Source organism: Drosophila simulans, unplaced genomic scaffold, assembly GCF_016746395.2.
Source record: "Drosophila simulans strain w501 unplaced genomic scaffold, Prin_Dsim_3.1 Segkk87_quiver_pilon, whole genome shotgun sequence".
Taxonomy (NCBI): domain Eukaryota; kingdom Metazoa; phylum Arthropoda; class Insecta; order Diptera; family Drosophilidae; genus Drosophila; species Drosophila simulans.
In genome coordinates, this window is record NW_025416883.1 from 1097125 (window position 1) to 1119451 (window position 22327).

Genomic DNA, 22327 nt, shown 5'->3' on the forward strand with positions numbered 1-22327 from the left:
CGGCAATTTTCTTCATCTGCAGGACGTATTCATAGAAACTCTCAGTTTGCCATTTTTTCTTATTTGCCAGTTTCTCGTTTACTTCTGCACTTCCCAATTTTCGTTTGAACTCAGTTAAAAGCGCTGTTTTCAATTCTTCATACGAGCCTACCAGCTCCGATTCCAAGAACAACTGTGCCGGCTTTGTCATTTTTGATCGCGCTTGCGTATATTTTTGCCTCTCGTTTAGCCAATACGCAGCAGCATTCAACTCGAAATTCTCAATCCAATTCTCGACAGGCACCGACTCGCCGTCAAAATCTGCCACAACTTTAACGAAGCCCTCCATTGAGACTTTTGGAGTATTGTGTGCCACTTCATCAGCTTGAATTTTCAAACTCAGCAGTTGAATTATTTGTTGTAACTGTACCTAATTTTCCATCACTGCTTCTTCTTCTTTCCCTTGTGGTTGTCTTTTTTTTTTTTTGTAAATTTTATTATTGTCTTCGTGTCTTTATTTGTCGCGACGTTTTTGGTGTTTCACCGTAATTTTCTTCTGCTTCTTTCGTACCTCTTCTTCTTGCAGATTCTTCTGAACTTGAAGCACTTGGCATTTGACCGTTTTCTTCGAAGCCAAACATACGCATAAATTTTTTAGTTTCTGTTGCAATTTTAAACTAAGGCGAATTATTTACACAGTTACACCTTAATTCGGCGGTTGAGCCCCCAAAGTTGACTATGGACAACGCTAAGAAAGAAAAAAATATCGGAGAAATATTTGATCAGTCAAATCTGCTTAGGTCAGGATTTAGGATATTAACAAGAACGACTAAGTGCCGCTGCCAAAGAAGTCTTTATCAGAAACGGATGCTGCGCAGCTGGGATACATTATGGTATAGTTGTTTGAAATAATTAAAGTGTTCGGCTTGGACCACCCAAATATGTTACTATATTTACGAATTCAGACCGAGAGTTTAAAAAAAAAGAACACAGTAGGGTTTTTATATGTATTTTTAAACGTTTTTTTTTTTAATTCCAATAGAGGAAGAACTAGAGCCTTTGGATTATCACTAGGTTGGATAATGGACTTCGAAGTTAAAGTGGGCTTAGCAGTGTTATCGCGATTGATAACATACTCAGAACTGAACTACTGAATGGGGACCTGTTTGGGTTTATATAGTCAGATTGGGGTAGCTTAAGAGCGAAGTTTAAGAGAATAATGTTATCACCGTCTATTCTCCCGAAAAGAGAGGTGTCTATTCTCCCGTTAAGAGAGGAGCTTCCGAAAAATAGGAGTAATTTGAGAATCCTGAGACGATTGTGTGGGCGGAAGTTTTTGTTATTTCAGTTGGCTCGCCAAGTGATCGAATGTGTAGGGGACGTGGACGTTGGCTCGCCACAGAGTCTAGTCTTTGGACTTCGGACTTTTGCACTTTGCTGTGCGTAAATGACAGCTAGGCATAATCGAGATCTCTCGATCTTTGACATTAATGTGTGTGAGTGATTGTTTACAATAGTGTGTGTGGTTGTGGTTGGGAAGTTGTGGGTGTAGATATGTTACTTCCCCATCCTTAAGAAAAAAGCCTGTCCAGGGGCGTTTAGATTATTGTACAATACAGGGGTATTGGAGGGTTTTTTTTTATTGAAAGATATTATTCGTCTGATTGAGTTGCTCGATTATTTCCTTTGTCTGAATGTATTCGAGTGGTTCGAGTTTTGTTAAATTATTGTTTACATAGATAGTTTGAGTATAGTTTAACATTGTGTTCGTAATTAATATTTCTTCTAATTTGACAGAACAATGAAATGCTTTTTTCATATTATTGCCTTCTATTATAGTTTCTCTATTGATACAGTTTTGGTTTAGGACAGTCTTGGGAAGGTTCCAAGTTGTGATTACATTAGGTTCTACATATTTTATTTCAAAATCAGAATGTGTTTTACTGCATGTACATTTTTGTTGTGTTGGGACCCAACACATTGTGTTGGGACCCAACACATTGTGTTGGGACCTGGTTTAGTATACCAGTTATACATTTATTTACAACTAAGCTTTGAGAACTTGCTGTGTATGTTTGATTATTGTGTGAAAAATATTAGTCATGTATTGCTTCGGTTAGTATGTAACTTTTTCCGTCTGGGTAGGGTATTATTTTAAAAACGGGTGTTTTGGTTATTTCTCTTGGAATGTGGGATATTATCAGAATTTCGTTCGTATCAGATTTAAGCCAAGCTGAAGTTTTAATATTAAGAAGTTTTTCAGAATTGACGTGGATTAATGAGTCGTGTTTTAAAAATTTTGGATTAAAGATACCTAAGCGTGTCAGTTGCAAAGCAAGCTCTATGTCTTCAATGTATTCAGTGAATTGTTGTAAGTTGAAAATTATTAAATGTACCATTTTTTCTCCTTTAAAGTTATTATTTAAATGATTAGTCAATTCGATTCCTTGGTTAATGACTTCTATTACGTGGTTAAGTTCGCTTATTTGTACATTATTTTTAGTGTTTGTTCTTTATCTAAAGTACCGAATAAGTATTTGTAAATTGTTCCCATAAAGTTAACAAGACCGCGTTTACTACGTTTCACGATTCGTATACCGTTCATTTCTCTTTAAGTTTTTCTACTAGATACTGTATTTGTGGTGAGTTATTAAAATGTTGAGTTTGTTTAATAAGTTCTTCATAAGTATTTTCTGTTTTAGTTAAGTTAATAGATAAATAATAATATTCGTGGTTTATCGGTAAATCTATTGATCCGGATTGAAAGATTAGGTAACCGTTTTTTGGCCTGGATAGGGGTTACTTCTAGGTATTGTGTGTTAATTGTCGATAGGAGGCATAACATGAGTATCATGCTCGGGAGTAAGCCTGGAATTATCGTTATTATATTTACTTTTATTAATTTTCTTTTTCTTTTTAAACTTAGACTTATAGTGTGTTATATTTCTACCTTTATTTGTTTCTTCGAAATGTTTATCATCTATTTGTCTTACATTTCCTGTCTTTTTGAATGGGTTAGTCGTTTTTGATCTAACTAGAGGGGATTCTTTGAAGTTTGTGTCTATGTTAAAGTCGTGCCTATTTTCATTGAGTTTGTCAATTTTGCTTACTTAATTTTTTGAGTGTTATAGGCAGGGGTTCCTGCAAAAATGAAGATATCTGATGGGGTTCGACCAGTTGTGTTGTGTTTTGTTTTGTGATTGTCAATGTACAGTATTTTTTTAAATTTTATTATTATTAATTTTATTATTTTTATTATTATTCTCAATTTTTCATTAACGGTTTTAAGTTTAAGTGCAATGCACATGAAGGCGGAGTCCTTGTCGGCTTTTATTTCTATGGGTTTACCCATATCGTTGAATATGCGTAAAATAGCTCTTTTAGTTTCAAGCCAATCTCTACTGTTTACCTGTATCAGGAAGGCGTATTTAGAATAAATGTCAATACATGATAGGAATTGTTTATTGTTTACTAAGTAAAAATGGTGTCCATGACATACTTTTCTCTGGGACTAAAGGTTTCTGGGGTTGTTTCAAGGGTTAATTTTGTATTTCTATGTTCAGTTTTAGCGATGTTACAGATTTCCCATTCGTTTAAGATGTTATGGATAAGTTTTTGATAATCAGGGTAATAGTAAAGTTCTTTGAACTGAAGTGTGAGTTTTTCTATACCAGAATGTATTAATTCTTTATGCGTTTTGAGAATGATTTCCTTAAATTGGGCGTATGTTTGAATGTCTATTAGTTTACTACTAGTTTTCATAGTTTTAGTGAAACTGTCGGGACTTATGATTTGAATATACGCATTTTGAAATATTTGAAAGTCGATCTCATCAGGAAAGTAAATAACACTTTTCTTAGTGCAAATGTATTCTTTAATGATATCTTTAGCAAGGGTATCAGTCATTTCTTTATAACTGATTTTAATTCTGGTTTTATGGAAATATTTTATTATTTGGATGTCGTCAAAATTGTCTTTTATGAATTCGAATTGTCTGTTGTAATAATGAAGAGGTCTTTCTGTTATTGAAATGTCATTTTGGTTGTCTTCTTGTGCACAATGCACAGTAGCTGCTGTGGGAAGGGAAGCTGGGTCATCTTCTCCTAGGAAGTTTTCCTGAATTTCAACTCTAGATAGAGCGTCAGCTACATGATTTTCTTTACCGGGTAGATATTGAATATTATAATCGTATTCGTTAAGTTTTATCTTCCATCTCTGTAATTTCATATTGGGATCTTTTATGTTACTTAGCCGTACAAGTGGCCTATGATCGCTTAATCTGTCGAACTTTCTACCGAATAGGTAGGACCTGAAATATTTTGTTTCCCATACTATAGCTAATAGTTCTTTTTCTATTGCCGAATAGTTAAGTTCGTGTTCGTTTAAAGTTCTGCTTGCATAGCAGGTGGGTTTATGCTTTTGGGATAATACAGCACCTATGGCTATATTACTTGCGTCTGTTGTCAGCGATAATTTCTTTTCGAAGTTGGGGTATATTAGGATTGGATCGGACTTGATGAGTACTTTTAGTTTCTCGAAGGCAGACAAGTAATCATTATTTTTTGTGTTAATTACTGCTCCTTTTTTAATTTGGACGTCATAGGTTTTGCTATTTTTGCAAAATTGGGAATGAACTTACGGTAGAATCCGCAGAGTCCCAGGAATGTGGTTTTAGGAATAGGAAAATTAATAATTGCATTTATTTTGTTAGGGTTTGGTTTTATAGCGTCTGTTGTGATAATGTGACCGAGAAATTCTGTTTCTTTATTCAGAAATTCACATTTATCAACTTGCAATTTTAGATTGTGTTTTTCCAATGAAGTGGAATAAATGATAATATCATCTAAATAAACTAAACAAATTAAATTAAGTCTTCTAGAAGATTGCCCATGCAGCGTTGAAATGTTGGTGGTGAATTTTTTATACCAAAAGTCATACGAGTATATTTATAATGTACATGTTTTGTTGAAAATGCTGTTTTGGATATTGATTGCTGGTCCATTTGAATTTGATGGAAACATTTAGCTAAATCAATGGTTGTGAAGTATTGAGAGCGTCCAAGCTTGTCTAATATTTCGTATATTACTGGAATAGGGAATTTGTCGTCAATAGTTATTTCATTGAGACTTCGATAGTCTATGACTAATCGAAATTTTGGTTTGCCAGAAGCATCACTTTTCTTTGGCACAATCCAAATGGGAGAACAATAGGGGGATTTAGATTTCCTAATTATGTTTTGTTCTATCATTTCTTTGATTTGCGTGTTGACTTCTTGATCAAACGCTTGGGGATATTTATATGGTTTTTTACAGATAGGGTCTTCGTGTTTTGTATGAATGGCATGTTTGTGAAGGCCACAGTTTCACCTTCTTTGTACTGAATATCACGGGGTTTCCTCTGGGTAAGATGACCTGGGGCACTCATTGTTAGCCTTGGACTCATCTGTTTGGATGTGGTCGTACCACATTTTAAATGTGTAGCCATTTATAGTGACTGTTTGTGTTGAATAATTAATTTGAGTTTTAGTTGTTTCTAAAAAGTTTCTGCCTAATAGTAAGTCATATTTTTCTGAAAAGTTGTGAATATAGAATGTTTCTTCAATAGGACAAAGTTTGCTTGACTGCAATAAAACGCTTTGGTTCAACGTTATAATGTCATTAATAGTGTGGACTTTTACTTTAGAAGGTTTGATTTGGAAATTAAAGAAATTTTGTTTCATAATATTAATTGACGAACCAGTGTCTACTAAACATTTGAGAGTAATATTATTCATTGTAATTTTAAAGAATGCGTTTCCTCCTCCCCTGAATCGCTTTCTGATTCCGAGGCTGGTTGAAGAAAATTTTCGCATCCTGTATCCATTCTGTATTGGGCAATATCACTTTCTCTCTGTCGTTTGACGGGAGGGTCTGGGGCACTATTACTTCTTTGTTGAAAATTTAATAGACTCTGGACTCTACCTGTATTTAATTTTTGTGTGATTTCTCTTGCAAACTTTGGATTTGGTTCGCAGGGTCTCGTAGTAGTGCTTGGATTTGACTTAATTGTATTATGCATAGCATTGTTCACAAATTTTGATAGTTTCCTTATTCTTAAAGGTTTGGGGTTGGATTGTGTTAGTATTGGAATTATCTTGGGGTCTTGTTCTGTCAATGAAATTTATTTCTTATACACCTTCTTGTTGTGCTATTTGTTTTAGTTTAGATACTGTCGTAATGTCAAATCTAGCAAGAGTCATAAATAACCTATCGGGCAATTTTCTCATGAATACATCTTTGATGCACATTACATTATTTAATGCATTTGCGTATAATACGGTATTATTGATATCATTTTCTAGCATATGTTTATTCGATATCGTGAATGATTCTATTTCTAATTCTTCGACGCACTTACGGATACTTCCGCTGAAGGGTGTGTTGTAAAGACGACGGAGTAGTTCTTCACATGGTGTTTGGGTTTTATTTTCGCTGATGAGCGCATTCATTAGGGTTGGCCAGGTTGTTGCTCCGGATAACTGGGATACTCGTTGAGCATCTCCTGCAAGTTGCATCTCAATTGGCTGAAGAATACATGCCTTTGCCTGGTTTCCGTTGATGGATAGAGCTGAAGTATGAACTCGATCCTTCGGATAAAGTCACTGAGTTCCTGGGTATTACCGTTGAATTTTAGTATTTGCCTGATTTGGCTTAAGGCTTCATTCCGATAACAGTTTGACTTGCTCGGTTGCCATGGTTGATGATTTTATTTTTATTTTTGTTTTTACTCTTTTATTAACCGTATGCAGTAGGTTTGACTATTGCGTGTCAACCACCGATAATACGTAGTTCTTTTGCGGATAAAAGGAGTTAATTGTATTATGATATTATGTTCACTTTAGCTCCGATTCTCGTGGCTCAATCGTAAAAGATACGCTTGGTCGTACAAGAATCTTTTGTCACTAGATTGATATTTGTAAACAACTCGCACAATATTTCCTATTTATCCTACCGACTGCGCCATTTACGAATTCAGACCGAAAGTTCATGAAAAGAAGACACCGTTTTTTATATGTTTTTTATGTATTATTAAACGTTTTTATTAATTCCAATAAACGAAGAACTAGATCCTTTGGATTAGACTAGGTTGGATAATAGACTTTGAAGTTGAAGTGGGCTTAGCAAAGTTATCGCGATTTATAACGTACTCAGAACTGAACTACATGTTTGGGTTTATATAGGCAGATTGGGATAGCTTAAGAGCGAAGTTAAAGAGAATAATGTTATCAACGTCTATTGTCCCGAAAAGAGAGGTGAGACGCTCTCTCGTTAAGAGAGGAGCTCCCGAAGAATTAGGAGTAATTGGAGAATCCTGAGACGATTGTGTGGGCGAAAGTTTTTGTTATTTCAGTTGGCTCGCTAACTGATCGAATGTTTAGGGGACGTGGACGTTGGCTCGCCACAGAGTCTAGTAAATGACAGCTAAGCTTAATCGAAGGGCTCTCGATCTTTGATTACATTTCGTACTTAGACATTAATGTGTGTGTGTGATTGTTTACAATAGTGTGTGTGGTTGGGGAGTTGTGGGCTAAGCTTAATGTGGGCAGCTAAGCTTAATCGAAGGGCTCTCGATCTTTGATTACATTTCGTACTTAGACATTAATGTGTGTGTGTGATTGTTTACAATAGTGTGTGTGGTTGGGGAGTTGTGGGTGTAGGATGGATATGTTACCCTACATATGTATATATATATATATATATATATAGTTACAAATAAAATGATACGACGAATTGCAGTGAATCTATTTAATCAACTGTTTCGTATACAAACTTAGTCCAACGTTAAAATCAAAGTTTTTCTAAATAAAAAGACGATTAAAGTATCGACACCGATTTCTCTTCTTTATTGTTTGGTGCTCAGCTAAAGATTGAAAATTGAATGTAAGTGAAATTGAGGAGAAGCCGCTGTGCTTAAGAAATATATTAGTGAATTTTGGGATAGCATTGCTATTGGATTCTTAAGTTGAGGAGAAGCCTCAGAGACAGCAGGCAAAACTGCTTAGGTTAGGCTTTGGGATTTGTTTACATGAATGGCTTTGCCGTTGCCAAAGAATTTGGAAAAATTTGGCAGAATACACATACAACATGTACACCCAAATACACCCTACACTACTGCGGTTGTACCTAACAGGTACTAGATAAGAATAAGATTGTCTTATGATCCTCAAAACAGGGTTGAGTGGAAATATCCCAACTCCAGATAAGTCACCCACTGGTAGACTAGACATCCGTCCCCTAATTTAAACATTCTTTGCTTAAGCCCTCGCCCCAAGTTCAAAGCTCGGACTCGCAATACCGTAAACGAAAGTATTAGATTTCAATAAGCAAAACTATAAGAATCTAAGAGCACTTGTATCCAAGAGCGAATGCACTTGAATCCAAGAGAAATTCTAAGACAATTGAAGTCAGCAATTCCAAAGCTCTATCTCTTCACTTGATCAGAACCCTAAAGTCTAAAGTCCATATCAGAAAAGCTCGATACCGAGGCTCGAACGTCAATCAAATTGGAATTATTAAGTGAGTTCAGTTTGAGTCCTAATTGTAATCGGTCGGTTTTCTTCAAAAATACAAATATTGTAATCACTTAGTGAAATAAAACGTATATTGTTTCACATATAAGAATTGTAAACATTTAATTGGCGCAGTCGGTAGGATCCAATAAAATAAAGATTTCTTTTAGTACGATACTGATCAACTGAAAGATGCGCTACATAACTAGCTATCCAAGATCAGCGAATTAAAATAGTAATTCTAAAAAAAACATTTTTCGAGATCCGCAAAAGAATCTATGTGAAAATAGCATTGAAAAGAAACTCCCATGCGGTCGGAAGCAAAGTTAATTAAAAACTTTTAATTCCGAAACTTAAAAAACTTAAACTTAAACTTCAAAATTAAAACTTAAAACTTAAAACTTAAAACTTAAAACTTAAAACTTAAAACTTAAAACTTAAAACTTAAAACTTAAAACTTAAAACTTAAAAAAAACTTAAAACTTAAAACTTAAAACTTAAAACTTAAAACTAAAACTTAAAACTTAAAACTTAAAACTTAAAACTTAAAACTTAAAAAAAACTTAAAACTTAAAACTTAAAACTTAAAACTTAAAACTTAAATTAAAACTTAAAACTTAAAACTTAAAACTTAAAACTTAAAACTTAAAACTTAAAACTTAAAACTTAAAACTTAAAACTTAAAACTTAAAACTTAAAACTTAAAACTTAAAAAAAACTTAAAACTTAAAAAAAACTTAAAACTTAAAACTTAAAACTTAAAACTTAAAACTTAAAACTTAAAACTTAAAATTTAAAACTTAAAACTTAAAACAAAACTTAAAACCTTAATAAAACTCCGTATACCCAGAAAACAAAATACACCATAGCGGGTCCACAACTTTCGGAAACCCACCTAAACCAACTATTAAACCAAATTAAAGAACTAAATTACTATGATGGCACACCTGGCAGTCTGTCTAGATTCGTTCACCAAGTAGAACAGCGTACTCGATTTATACCCAACACAAGATGCCAGACACGATATATATGGAGCAGTGAAACGGTTACTAGTGGATTCAGCATTGGAGGTTTCTCGGAAAAGAGCAAACACATGGCTGGGTACGAAGAAAGCACTGGCGATGGCATTCAAGGGCCACAGACCCTATATATGTACCAATCATAAGACAACTTGAAGACACATCATACCCAGGAAGCATCTGTAAGTTTATAGAGAAGCTAGAATCACAATTATTATTATTAAGTGGGTTTCTATTGTACTACCCCTTCATGACTCAAAGATCTCCCTGAAGTCCAATGCACTGTATAAATGCCAGAATTTTATTGGGGTGGGACTACATACATGCCCAGGAGTCTGTTCCTCCTGATGGAAAGCGCCATGCAGTCACATATAATATGTGCAGAGCTCTCCTCCTCCATACAGCGGAAGCGACAGAGTTCACTCTCTGCAATGCCAATCTTATGCAAATGACTGCGAAGTCGGCAGTGCCCCTTAAGAAGGCCACTTAAAGTGCGCACGGTGTTTTTCCCGTGTGTCATTAAGGTCTTGAAACTTGTATGGTTGGACTGACGTTTTTCTTCCTCTGTTGACTTAAGTAAGCCCAGTACTCTGTGGTGACCAATACCACAGAATGGTTCGGGCCCAATTACAGGGTTCTCTGCCCCTTTCCTGGCTAGGTTGTCCACTAGCTCATTTCCCGGGATGTTGTTGTGTCCCGGCACCCACCTTATTGTGAGTTTGTTGACAGGTCCTAGTTTGTCTAGGGCTGTCCTCACTTCATTTACTAGCTTAGATGTTATCTTAGCTTTGCTGAGCGCCTTCATGGCTGCTTGACTATCAGAAAGTATAGCACTGTCCTTGCCACGATAGTTCCTTTGCAGATTAAACTACGCACAGCGTCCAATAGCACAGACTTCAGCTTGAAAAATGCTGATGTATCTGCCCATTGATTCGTGGTATTTTAACCTGGGGCCTACAACCCCCAGCCCACTTCCCTCGTCGGTGAGGGATCCGTCTGTATACCACTTTATTGTTTGTGGTTTCATAGGGTGTACTTTCCCCAGGGTTGTCCAATTGTTTTTATTACTGAGATGAGTGCTGAAGTTCTGAGCGAACCTGTGCTCAGCTGGCATCTCATCCCTTGGTTGCATCAGCAAAGGGATATCCCTTTTTAGGCATTCAGCATCCTTTCTTGTAAGGTTGCAGTCATTTCCTGCTCCCTCAAATCCTTTTAGGGTGGCTCTCCGTTTCATTTCAATGGCGCTATGAAGCGGCGTTACCTCCATTAGTACTTCTAGGGCTACAGTGGGACAGGTACGCATTGCTCATGTCATGCATTTGCAGGCCATTCTTTGCAGCTTATGAAGTTTCACCTTAGTGGTGCTAAGGCGTGCTCTATCAACCCAGGCTATTACTCCATAGGTTAGTATGGTCTGACTACCATGAGGTACAGCCACTTATTATGCGTGGTGAGGTTCCCCACGACTTTCCAGCAATTTTCCTACACGTGAAAAGTGCTCTTGTGCACTTATCAATTGTGTTATCGACATGAGTTTTGAAGCTAAGTTTGGAGTCGAGGGTTATCCCAAGATACTTAACTTCTTTGCTGGCCTCGATGCGAAATTCTGACGGGGTTATTGCCTTTATTCTCTGTAGCTTGTACCTATTTGTGAATGGAACAATAACAGTTTTGCTAGGACTTAGGCTCAGGCCTACTTCCTTGCACCATTCGCTGGTTATATTGAGGCCCAGTTGAATATCGATATCGCAGATTGTTTCCCCATATTTACCTCTGGCTATAATGACAATATGGTCAGCATAGCGTTGGCAAAGTATACCTCACCCCCTTAGGGGCAACACCTTGTGGTAGATACTGTGGACGACTGTCCTTCTATAGTGCCCATGTCTCGCCTAGGTGACAGTAGTGATTTGATCCATCTACTGGTTGTTGCATCTAGTTCTCTTCTTGCCAGGGATGCGTTAACCGCCTCAGGTAGGTACTGTCGCATGCACCCTGTATGTCTAAGAAGGAACATAACGCCACTTCCGTATGAGTAACTGAATCCTCAATAAGGCTTTTCAGGTGATATACAAGCAGAGTGCTTCTAATGCTGACATCCACTAGCTTTTCCAACGTTTTTAGCAAAAATGATGTCGGATGAGTGATGCCTTTCTTTCCAGCTTTTGGAGTGAAGACAACTTTTGCTATACTCCAGGCAGTAGGTATGTGTCCTAAAGCTAGGCTGCTGATCAGTATTTTCCTGATCGGCACTGCGAGCTGATTTAGCGCTCGTTGTAGCAGGATTGGCTGAATGCCATCTGGACCAGGAGATTTTTAGGGCTGGAATGTACCAATTGCCCATCTTAATTCCTCCGTTGTTATTATTGATTTTGCTTTGGCCCAATCAGTAGCACACGGTCTACTTTGAGCCGTTACCGGGGTATTCCCATCCGTTTGAAGCGTGCTTCCCGGAAAGTGACTTGCAAGTAGTAGCTCAAGTTTCTCCTTACTTCCTATAGTATAGGAGTTATCCTCCGTACGTAGTGTCTGATTTGATTCTGGCACTCCTTTGGTGATTGCTCTGTGAAGTCTTGCGCCTTCACACGTGTTTACTATTGCCTCACAGAAGGTTCTATAGTTCCTTCGTTTGGCTTTCCTGATCTCATGGTTATACATGGTCAGTTCATTCCGGTAGGCATCCCAGTTCCCTTCTCTTTTTGCTTTGTTAAAGAGACGCCTGGTCGCTTTCCGTAACTTCTCCAATTGGTCGTTCCACAATGGAGCTTCTTTTTCCCTCTTTGCTCGGCCAAGGGAGTAGTTTTCTCTAAACGCGTTAGTAAGACACGAGTTAATATCTTCTGCGGAGGCCTCCAGTTCTAGAGTGGTACGGAGTTTCCGAGTTACCCTAGTAGCTGGATTCCGCAGTAAGGAGGCATTGAACCCTTCCCAGTTCGTATTCCTGGGATTGCGCCTACGCTCGCTACATTCTAGATTTAGCCCTATGTTAAAACGGATAATTCTGTGATCTGACTCCTAAGATTGTTATTCAAGATAAATTCTAAGAGTGACTCACCTCTTTGATTCACGTCGCTGCTGCCCCATATCACGTGATGTGCATTTGCATCACATCCGATGATGATGGGTGAGTGTGTCCTCTTTCAGTGTTCAGCCAGTGCAGTGATTTCGGGCGGTGGGCACGCCTCGTCACCGGCAAAGAATGCCGATGCCAACACAGTCTTCTTGGGTGCTTCCACATCTTTTACCACGGTCGGTACACAGTCCCGCGTGAGGAATTCTGTAAGTATATAATAATTAATACTTCTACATGCCAGGAAACAGGCTCTAGGGCTAGAGGCCCGTTGATGCCAAATTACCTTAGCGTTCTTCACGTACAGTCCTTTTATTCCTTGGTTATACCAGGGTTCCTGTACCAGGGCTAGCCCACGATGTTGTTTGGTGAACATCCTTGCCAGCACAGCCGAGGCCGCCTTGGCGCGATGGATGTTTACCTGAGCTATCCCTGTACTCCCGACCATTAAATGATCGGCTCTTTCGTCGGCGTTTCTGATCTGGAGATACCCAGATCACCATCCGCCGGTATCGCTTCTTCCTTACTCAGTAGGTCTAATTCCATGCCTATCTCCTGAGAGGATATCGGGGTCTGATCCCCCATCTCGATGATGGTCGCATCAAGATCCTCATCATCCGCCAGATCCTCGCTAGAATCGGAGATCTTATTGGACTTCTCCTACTCCGCGGAGACTGGTAGATTTCGAGGAGTCTCGACCTGTCTCGTGCCGGCTTTGATCGCTCTGGCCTTCTTTAAACCAGAAACTGAGATGTCTCCAAACCTGAAGCTCAGGTTGTGATCACTAGAGATAATCTTGGCCAAGGCTGAGGAGCGAGCCACCACCCTCATTCTTTCTTGATATGAGACGCCAGTTCTTAGTGTCATTCTGTTCCTTTATCAAATCCATAATCCACTTTGTTGTTTTGTCTCCTGTCCTGGGGCAGAAGATGGTGATGTTGTGTGACGATGGCAAGTCGTCGCCCATCTTTACCTCCAGGGAGACACCGCTCCACTTACTGAGGCTGGGGACTGCTGATTGCAGCCACTCAGCAGTGGTTGCATTGCGGCAGTCCACTATCCGGTGACCCACCCTGAAGTGGATTCCTCCAAGCTTAATTGGAGAATCCCAACCGGAGAGGACTGTTTCCTCCAGTAGTGCGTCCTCGAGCTGTGAGAGGTTCTCACTGCTGAGGATGACTTTGAGGTACCCCTCTGGTACGACCGCAACCTTAATGGCCCCAGTTACGGCCGCATATGATGGCTTGCGTACTTCAGTTGCCTTTGCAGCCCTTGCGGTACTTGGGCCATCGAAGGGAGCAGTCAGTGGCCTGTTCTTCTCCACCTTCTGCCTCTTAAGCATATCCGTCGGAGGCGTCAGGGTGGAGTTTGCCCGCTTCGAAGCAGAGTTGGGCCGTTGCTCTAACGGCTGCGGTGTCTTGGCCAGAGACAAAGCTTCTGCGGGTGACTTGCCCTGCTGAAGGTAACGAAGATACCACATCGTTCTGGCTCCGCTCAGCCCTTTGCGGTTAGGGTCATCCCGGGCCCCAGGCTGACCAAGTTGCGGTAATGGGTTTTTAGCCCGTCCCGCTTGGCCGGCTTGGACCACATCCGAGTGACTCGGTGTGGCTGCCCGATTCTTCCCTCCCGCAACTGCTTGTGCCGTTGGCACACTCCGTTTAGGATCATTTTTTTGGTGTTACCACCGAAGTAGGCCGCTCTCCGTCAAGGAGACGGTCCTCGTAATGTCTTGCGACATTTCCCGCAGTCAAGGCCTGCAGAATTTTAAAATTATTTGGTCTAGTGCTCATAGTACCCACGAGTTGCAGAGAAATAAAAGGTCCGCCCGGGCCAAAATCCGCAGTACCCGGGTAAGGCTAACTAGACCGGGTGGACATCTCTTGTCCGGACTCTCCGTTATCGACTGGGCTAGTTATTACACGGGCCCCCAGCCTAGCAGACTTTCGGCACGGGTCGAATGACCCGTGTGGTCACCGGAGGTGTGGAAATTTTCGAGAGTTACCAGCTCCAGCCCAACTACGATTAGCCAGCACTCACTCAGACATGACCTAACTAAGAGCCAGTTTGCAGCCGCCCTCGCGTGGAGAGTGTAGTTGCACTTCCAGTAGTGTGTCACAACTATGGCGCGTACCACCGTTGGTGGCGCGTTGATCCTCTTGTGATACCTACTCGCGTGGCGGCCTAGAATCACAATACTGGATTATGTTTGATAAGTTAGAATTAGAAAGCGACCCTGTCGATAAATCGAATTATACGGAAATGTTAAATAAAACTGTTAAATCTGTAATAGATCGAAAACTGACGGATAGAATTTATATGTCATTGGCACGTAAAGATATCGACACTATTTATAAACAAAAACAAGCATCAACCAACCAGGCCTTTATGATGCCAGTCCAGAAAATTACCGTTCGAATAGATCAGAAGGGAACAGGAACAGGGGAAATTATTATCAAAGTAATAATCAAAGATATTACAGCAATAGAAATCACAATTACAGTAATTATTATCCTGGCATGAATCAGAATAATAATACACAACCACCCCAAAATTCGAATCAAGTTATGATAAATCAAAACCATTATTCACTTCGTTTCATACCGAATAATCAAAGAGGGAATTATTACACATGTGGAAGGGATTTAAGACAAGCCCAACAAAACAACCCGCTTAATAATCCACTTAATTTCCAACCATCGACCTCAACTAATATTTACAGTCAAAGACAGTGGACAATGATGTAACACATCTCGATCCCATGTCCGTTGACAACGATATAGTCAACTTCGCGATCAACAATGAGCTACGCGAATGTAACGAACACCTAAATGTAGAGGAAGATGAATGTCTAAAGAAGGTTATATACGAATATAGAGACATTCAGTACAAAGAGGGCGAAAATTTGACCTTTACAAGTACTATTAAGCATGTCATCCAGACTACATGAAGACCCAGTATACCGTAAACCCTACAAGTACCCCCAAAGCGTTGACCAAGAAGTCAACAAAGAAATCAAAGTAATGACAGAACAAGAGATCATTCGCAAATCGAAATCCCCTTATTGTTGTTCTCCTATATGGGTGGTCCCCAAGAAGGCAGGCACCTCTGGGAAACAAAAATTCAGGTTGGTAGTCGATTACAGGAATCTAAATGAGATAACTGTTAATGACAAATTTTCCATTCCCCGAATGGACGAAATATTGGACAAATTGGGTAGATGCCAATACATTACAACAATAGATCTAGGTAAAGGTTTTCACCAAATACAGATGGATGAAAATTCTATTGCAAAAACTGCTTTTTCTACTAAGCATGGGCACTATGAATATAATCGTATGCCCTTTAATTTAAAAAATGCTCCAGCTACTTTTCAGAGATGTATGAATAATCTTCTGGAAGATTTGATCTACAAAGATTGTTTAGTTTATTTAGACGATATAGTTATGTGGAAGGTTGATAGGGCCTTCCGAGCAGAGACCGTTGTGTCCAAAAGATCGTTGCCTCCAGAAACGACTTCATTGTCGTCTGTAGGTTGAAGGTTGAACTCCTCAGTTAAGCACCCATCGACTTCTTTGTCGATTAAAGAGGGGTTAAAACAAAACGAAAGGTTTCGCTTAACAAATTGAGGGTTTATTCAATGATGTGTACAGATCGAGGTCTTCTTATCTACTAACTAAAAATAAAGCTAAGCTCAGACAAAAAGCTTAGCGCCATGTGTATTCTAACATAACTTAATCTAATAAGAGGGTATGTAAGGGTATACATGACTCCCCCAGCGTAAGTTTCAAGTATGTGGTTGAAATTATTTCATTAAGTAATACATATGTAAATAATAGGAGTACAGAAATGTTAGGTTTCACAATCTTCATTTTGATATTTATATTTCCGTTTCACCTGATCCTTATAGATTTTTCGTTTATTGTCTTTATTATTAATCAAGTAGTTACCGTATTGAGTGTAATTACTTATTTCTTTATATTTTGGAATTGATTTTCCTACTTCATTATTTTTTACAAATATATTTGAGAAGTTTGACTCGTTTATGTTATCCTGTTTTGCATTTAAAGTTTGTTTGTTTCTTACTAGCTTTTCGGATAGTTTAGAGATGTCTTCGTGACAAAGTATATTATTAAATAAATCTATCGGTCTAATATTTGTGGTTGAATGAATTGTGTTATTATAGCAAACAATTGCTTTATAAAAATTTTCTTGAATAGTGTCAAAATTGTTTGGATCAGCATTATACAATCGCATATGTTCATTTAGGGTTAAGTGCAATCTTTCCACATCAGAGTTTCCAGTTTTCTTATAAGGAGTTGTAAAGTGTATATCTATGTTATTTTCGAGGAGAAATTGCTTAATTACGACAATATCGAATTCGTTATCAGTTACAATCTTTTTCGGCTTTCCTAAGTATTGAATTCTTAATTTGATTGCGTTAAGCAAAGAAATCCAAGATCTGTCTTTAATATGTTGAGCAGTGGCATATTTAGACATTTTGTCAATTGATGTAACGTACATAATGTTTCTTTTAGGATACCAGATGTCTATGTGAATTATATCGTTTATTTTATCTGGCGTTTCTGTAATATTAAAATTATATTTTATAGGTTGTCTATCATATTTGGCTAAATTACAAATTTTACAATTGTTAATATAATTTTGAATAAACTTTTGCATTTTTGGATAATAGTATTTTTCTCTTATAGATATAAAAATTTCGTTAATGCCTCTGTGATTATTCTTTATGTGTTCGTTTTCGATAATCTTCAGGAGTTTTTCTTTATCATTTATGTCTTCTAACAATGTACCTGACTTTAGAATTCTTAAATTTTTATTACTTGAAAAATACTGCCTATAAATTTCTTGAAATTTTACAAATAAACTTAAATTTTCACAAAATATTACAACTAAGCCTTTTTCTGGCAGTTTCTCTTGCATGAACTTAAGCATATTTTCCTGATTTCCGCTTGATTTAAAGATATGTCGTATTTTCTTGTTATGCAAAATTTTGAAGGTACTTAAATCGCTTTCCGCTTCTATTATTTGTATTTGGATTTTAAAAACGTTTAGACAATTAGTTGTAATACTAATAAAATTAAGATCGTCTGAGTCCGCACTGTGAATAGTTTCCAAATCGTCAATATCGTTGGCAAATATATGAATTAGATCTTTCGAGAAATCTTCATTTATAATTTTTGTCTTAGGCGTAACTTCCGGTAATGTGTTAGTGTTCTCTAGCATAAATATATCTAAGTTATTAATTTCTATATTTGTTTGGGCATTTTTATCATACTCTTCTATTGATGCTTTGACAATTCTGCTAAGTCCGTCTGCTAAAGCGTTTTCTTTACCTTTTATAAATGTTATGTCAAAATCAAACTCGTTTAATTGCACTTTCCAACGTTGTAACTTTAGGTTGGGTTCCTTTAGATTATTAAGCCAAACTAGGGGTCTATGGTCGGTTTTAATTATAAACTTTCTTCCATAAATATAATATTTAAAGAATTTTGTTGACCAATAGATTGCAAGAAGCTCTTTTTCTATTGTACTGTAATTAAGTTCATGATTTTTAAGAGAACGACTAGCATAAGAAATTACTTTATTATCTTGCATGAGCACGGCGCCTAATGCATAGTTACTTGCGTCTGTAACTATCGTGAATTGTTTGTTAAAATCTGGGTAAACGACTATCGGATCGCTTGTTATTAGGATTTTTAGTTTTTGAAAAGCTTCTACGTATTCTTGATCATGTGTGTTTATTTTAGAATTTTTCTTTAAGTATTTTATTAAGGGCTGGGCAATTTTGGAGTAGTCTTTTATGTAGCGCCTCAAATAACCTGTGATGCCTAGAAAACTTTTAATTTGTTTCTGGTTTGTCGGTAAATTTATCTTACAAATTGCGTCAATTTTCTTCTGACTTGGCTTTAGACCTTCTGAATTAATGGTATGTCCGAGAAATTCAATCTCCTCTCTGGCAAACTCGCATTTGTCTGATTGGAGTTTTAAATTTGCCTTAGATAGACAGCTGAAGATACAGCTTAAATGATTGACGTGTTCCCCTATATTCTTAGAAAATATAAGGATGTCATCCATGTAAACAATGCAAAATTGTCCGGTATAGGGGCTAAGGATATTATTCATTAGCCTTTGAAATGTTGAAGGTGCGTTCCGTAGTCCGAAAGGCATACGAAGGAACTCGTAATGGCCACTGGTTGTTGAAAAGGCTGTTTTGTGCACATCTTTGTTGTCCATTTCTATCTGATAGAAACCTTTTGCAAGGTCTAAAGTTGAAAAAATTTTACAGTCGCCCAATTTGTCGAAAATCTCGTCTATATTTGGGATCGGGAATCGATCTTCAATGGTTTCCTTATTAAGTTTACGGTAGTCTACGACGAGCCGCCACTTTTGCTTATTGGACTGGTCCATTTTTTTCTGAACAACCCACAAAGGACTATTATATGGGCTTTTAGAGTGTCTTATAATTCCTTGATCTAACATTTCTGCTATTTGCCGGTTAACTTCGTCTTTGTGAATTTCTGGGTATTTGTATGTTTTCGAATAAATGGGAAGATCATTCTTTGTAATAATCCTGTGTTTGATTTCACTTGTGAAACTTAGGTCTTGGCCTTCTTTGTAAAAAATATGTTCGAATTTTTGTATAAGCTCATTTATTGAGGATCTGGCCTGTGGACAAATTAAGTTCATTGGAATTAAGTTATGTATGCCAAGATCCAAGTGGTTTTCCTGAACTAAAAGATCTAAATAAACATTATTGAGTTGAATCTTTTTGTTTGAGTAATCGATGACTGCATGCAAGTCATTAAGTATGTTACAGCCAATTAGCCCATCGAAATAGTTGTGAAAATTATACTCTAGAAATTCACAAATATAACCTTCAGCTTCAAATTCTTGAAAACATGGAAACCTGCATAATTTTCCTATTTTAATTTTGTTTCCCATTGCTTTTACTTCTATGTCAATGTCTGTTTTCCACTTCGGGTGACACAAATTATCATTTATTACACTGAATTCTGCTCCAGTGTCAATAATAAATAATAATGGCCTCTTTTTACCTTGAACTTCTATATATGGTATTCGTCTTGATCCTCTATCTGAAAATTTACACTTGATTGATTAATATCCATTGGCTCGAAACTACGCCTGCTTTGCTCAGAGCTTTGCACATTTCGACTATTTGTTGAGACTCGAGCAGAATTAGAAGTTGAGCTATTATTCGATTGATATTGATATCCCTGCCTTCTATTATTTACCCTAGGCGTACCTTCAGTTCTTGAATTTTCTTGTTGTTCAACATTATTTTGTTGAAACCTATTGGCTTCATCAAGGCTTCTTTCTGTAACGACTGGTTCGTTTACATTTCTATTATCATTACTGAAATTGGTTCTGAAGTTGGGTTTATTGTACCTATTATTTCTTCGAATTGGTCCGTATAATGTGTAGCTTTGATGCCGAGCATCTTCAATGATTTTATAGGCATCCTCTACGGAATTTGGGTTTCTCGCGAATATTAACGTTTTTGTAGGTTCAGGCAAGTTGTCTCTAAAAACGCGGAGTGCAATTCGGTTCACTTCTAATGTGGTGTATGTTTTGTCGTCATGGATCAGTATCCGGTTGTGTACCCTATTCGAAATTTCATTAATTTTGTTATAATATTCTTCTATAGTTGATTCCACTCGACACAATTTTAACATATCCATTAAGACATCGCTTGTTTCTTTTTCCCCGAAATTTTTCAGAATTACACGTTTAAAACTTTCCCACTCTGTCATATTTCCATGCCTATGAATCACTGGCCTGCATAATCCCACAAATTTATTTTTTATAAAGCCAAACAAAATATTTTTTGTATTCGTGTCGAAAACATCAAAAGAAGGAAGGATATTTTCTATTTGTGTAATTAAATCTGGCAATTGATTTGTATCAGTACCATCAAAATTTTGTATTAACTTGATGCAGTTCATTGTTGAGTTAAATGCGGCTAAGCTATTTTCGTTCATTTTAGATTTCTTTGTTTTCTCTCGAGGTTCGCAAGTATTAATAGTTAGCTTTTAGTTTCTTATCTTAGCTAGTATAAAGAGCTTTGTCGAAGAAAAAAAATTTTATCAGCTTAAGTTCTTCTTCTCCAGGTTGGGTTTCGTCACTCCGTACATGCAGGTGTTCCAAAGCTTTCCAGTTATGTTTTATGTTCCTCTTTATACTCGGCCACGTGCATTGGTTAACGTATTGAAGATTTCCGGACTTAAATTACATAAGAACAGCTTACTGTGGTTCCGATTGAATTTCTTGACGTATGGCTGGTTTCCTTATTTTTTCTGTGTTGATCCTCGTCGCCAGTTATGTGGAAGGTTGATAGGGCCTTCCGAGCAGAGACCGTTGTGTCCAAAAGATCGTTGCCTCCAGAAACGACTTCGTTGTCGTCTGTAGGTTGAAGGTTGAACTCCTCAGTTAAGCACCCATCGACTTCTTTGTCGATTAAAGAGGGGTTAAAACAAAACGAAAGGTTTCGCTTAACAAATTGAGGGTTTATTCAATGATGTGTACAGATCGAGGTCTTCTTATCTACTAACTAAAAATAAAGCTAAGCTCAGACAAAAAGCTTAGCGCCATGTGTATTCTAACATAACTTAATCTAATAAGAGGGTATGTAAGGGTATACATGACTATATTATTGTTTATTCCACTTCATTGGAACACACATTTTATCTCTAAAGAAAGTCTTTGAAAAACTGAGAGAAGCCAATTTGAAATTGCAGCTAGATAAATGTGAATTCATTAAGAAAGAAACTGAATTCCTAGGACACATTGTCAAAACCAAAGCGATCACAAACTTTCCATTACCTAAGACACCTAAACAAATAAAATCATTTTTGGGATTATGTGGATTCTATCGAAAGTTCATTCCTAACTTTGCAAAAATAGTTAAACCCATGACCCTCAAACTAAAGAAAGGTGCTGTAATAGATATGAATGCAAAGACTACATCGAATCATTTGAAAGACTAAAGGTTTTGATAACATCAGACCCGATATTAATCTACCCTGATTTTTCAAAGCCCTTTTCTCTAACAACTGACGCAAGTAATGTAGCTATTGGTGCAGTGTTATCACAGAACCATAAGCCCGTTTGTTATGCCAGCAGAACGCTGAACGAACACGAAATCAACTATGCTACTATTAAAAATGAATTGTTAGCTATAGTTTGGGCGACAAAATATTTCAGGTCATACCTATTCGTCAGGCCATTTGAAATATTGAGGGATCACAAGCCATTAGTATGTCTCAATAATATCAAAGAGCCGAACATGAAATTACATAGGTGAAAAATCAAACTTAATGAATTTGATTATAAAATAAAATATTTTCCAGGCAAAGAAAATTATGTCTCGGATGCTCTTTCCCGCACAAAGATAGAAGAAGTTATGGTTGGCGATGTCGCAAACAGCGCAGACGCAACTATACATAGTGCTTATGAAGATAATTTAAATTATACATATATCCATAACGGAGAGACCAATCAATTTCTTCTCTAGACACATAGAGATAGAAAAAGGCGACAGTGACACAAGTGTAAGCCACTTCTTTCAAAAACTCCAGATTAAAATAATCTATAAAGAAATGACACTTGAACTCGCCAAAACCCTCAATAAGGAATATGTGTGCACCAAGAAAAGGGCAATTTACTTCCCTA

The 22327-nt window shown here is 37.4% G+C and overlaps 1 protein-coding gene across 1 annotated transcript; it reads right to left on the bottom strand.

Annotated features, from left to right (window-relative positions):
- Positions 1–6465: 6465 nt before the first annotated feature.
- LOC123327447 lies at positions 6466–12630 on the bottom strand. Its single transcript, XM_044923868.1, has 3 exons — positions 12602–12630; positions 11965–12508; positions 6466–6627 (listed from the first exon to the last, which is right to left on the bottom strand). The coding sequence occupies exons 1-3, from the start codon at positions 12628–12630 to the stop codon at positions 6466–6468; spliced, it is 735 nt and encodes a 244-aa protein (XP_044779803.1).
- Between the last annotated feature and the right edge of the window lie 9697 nt (positions 12631–22327).

Excerpts from the sequence above, each read along its gene's own strand:
- LOC123327447 (XM_044923868.1), bottom strand. The coding sequence starts at position 12,630 with ATGGGGCAGCAGCGACGTGAATCAAAGAG. Across the intron at positions 12,509-12,601 it reads CAGCGACGTGAATCAAAGAG|CGAGCGTAGGCGCAATCCCA; the intron begins GTGAGTCACTCT and ends TCTAGAATGTAG. Across the intron at positions 6,628-11,964 it reads AAACGGATGGGAATACCCCG|GAACTCAGTGACTTTATCCG; the intron begins GTAACGGCTCAA and ends GGTAATACCCAG.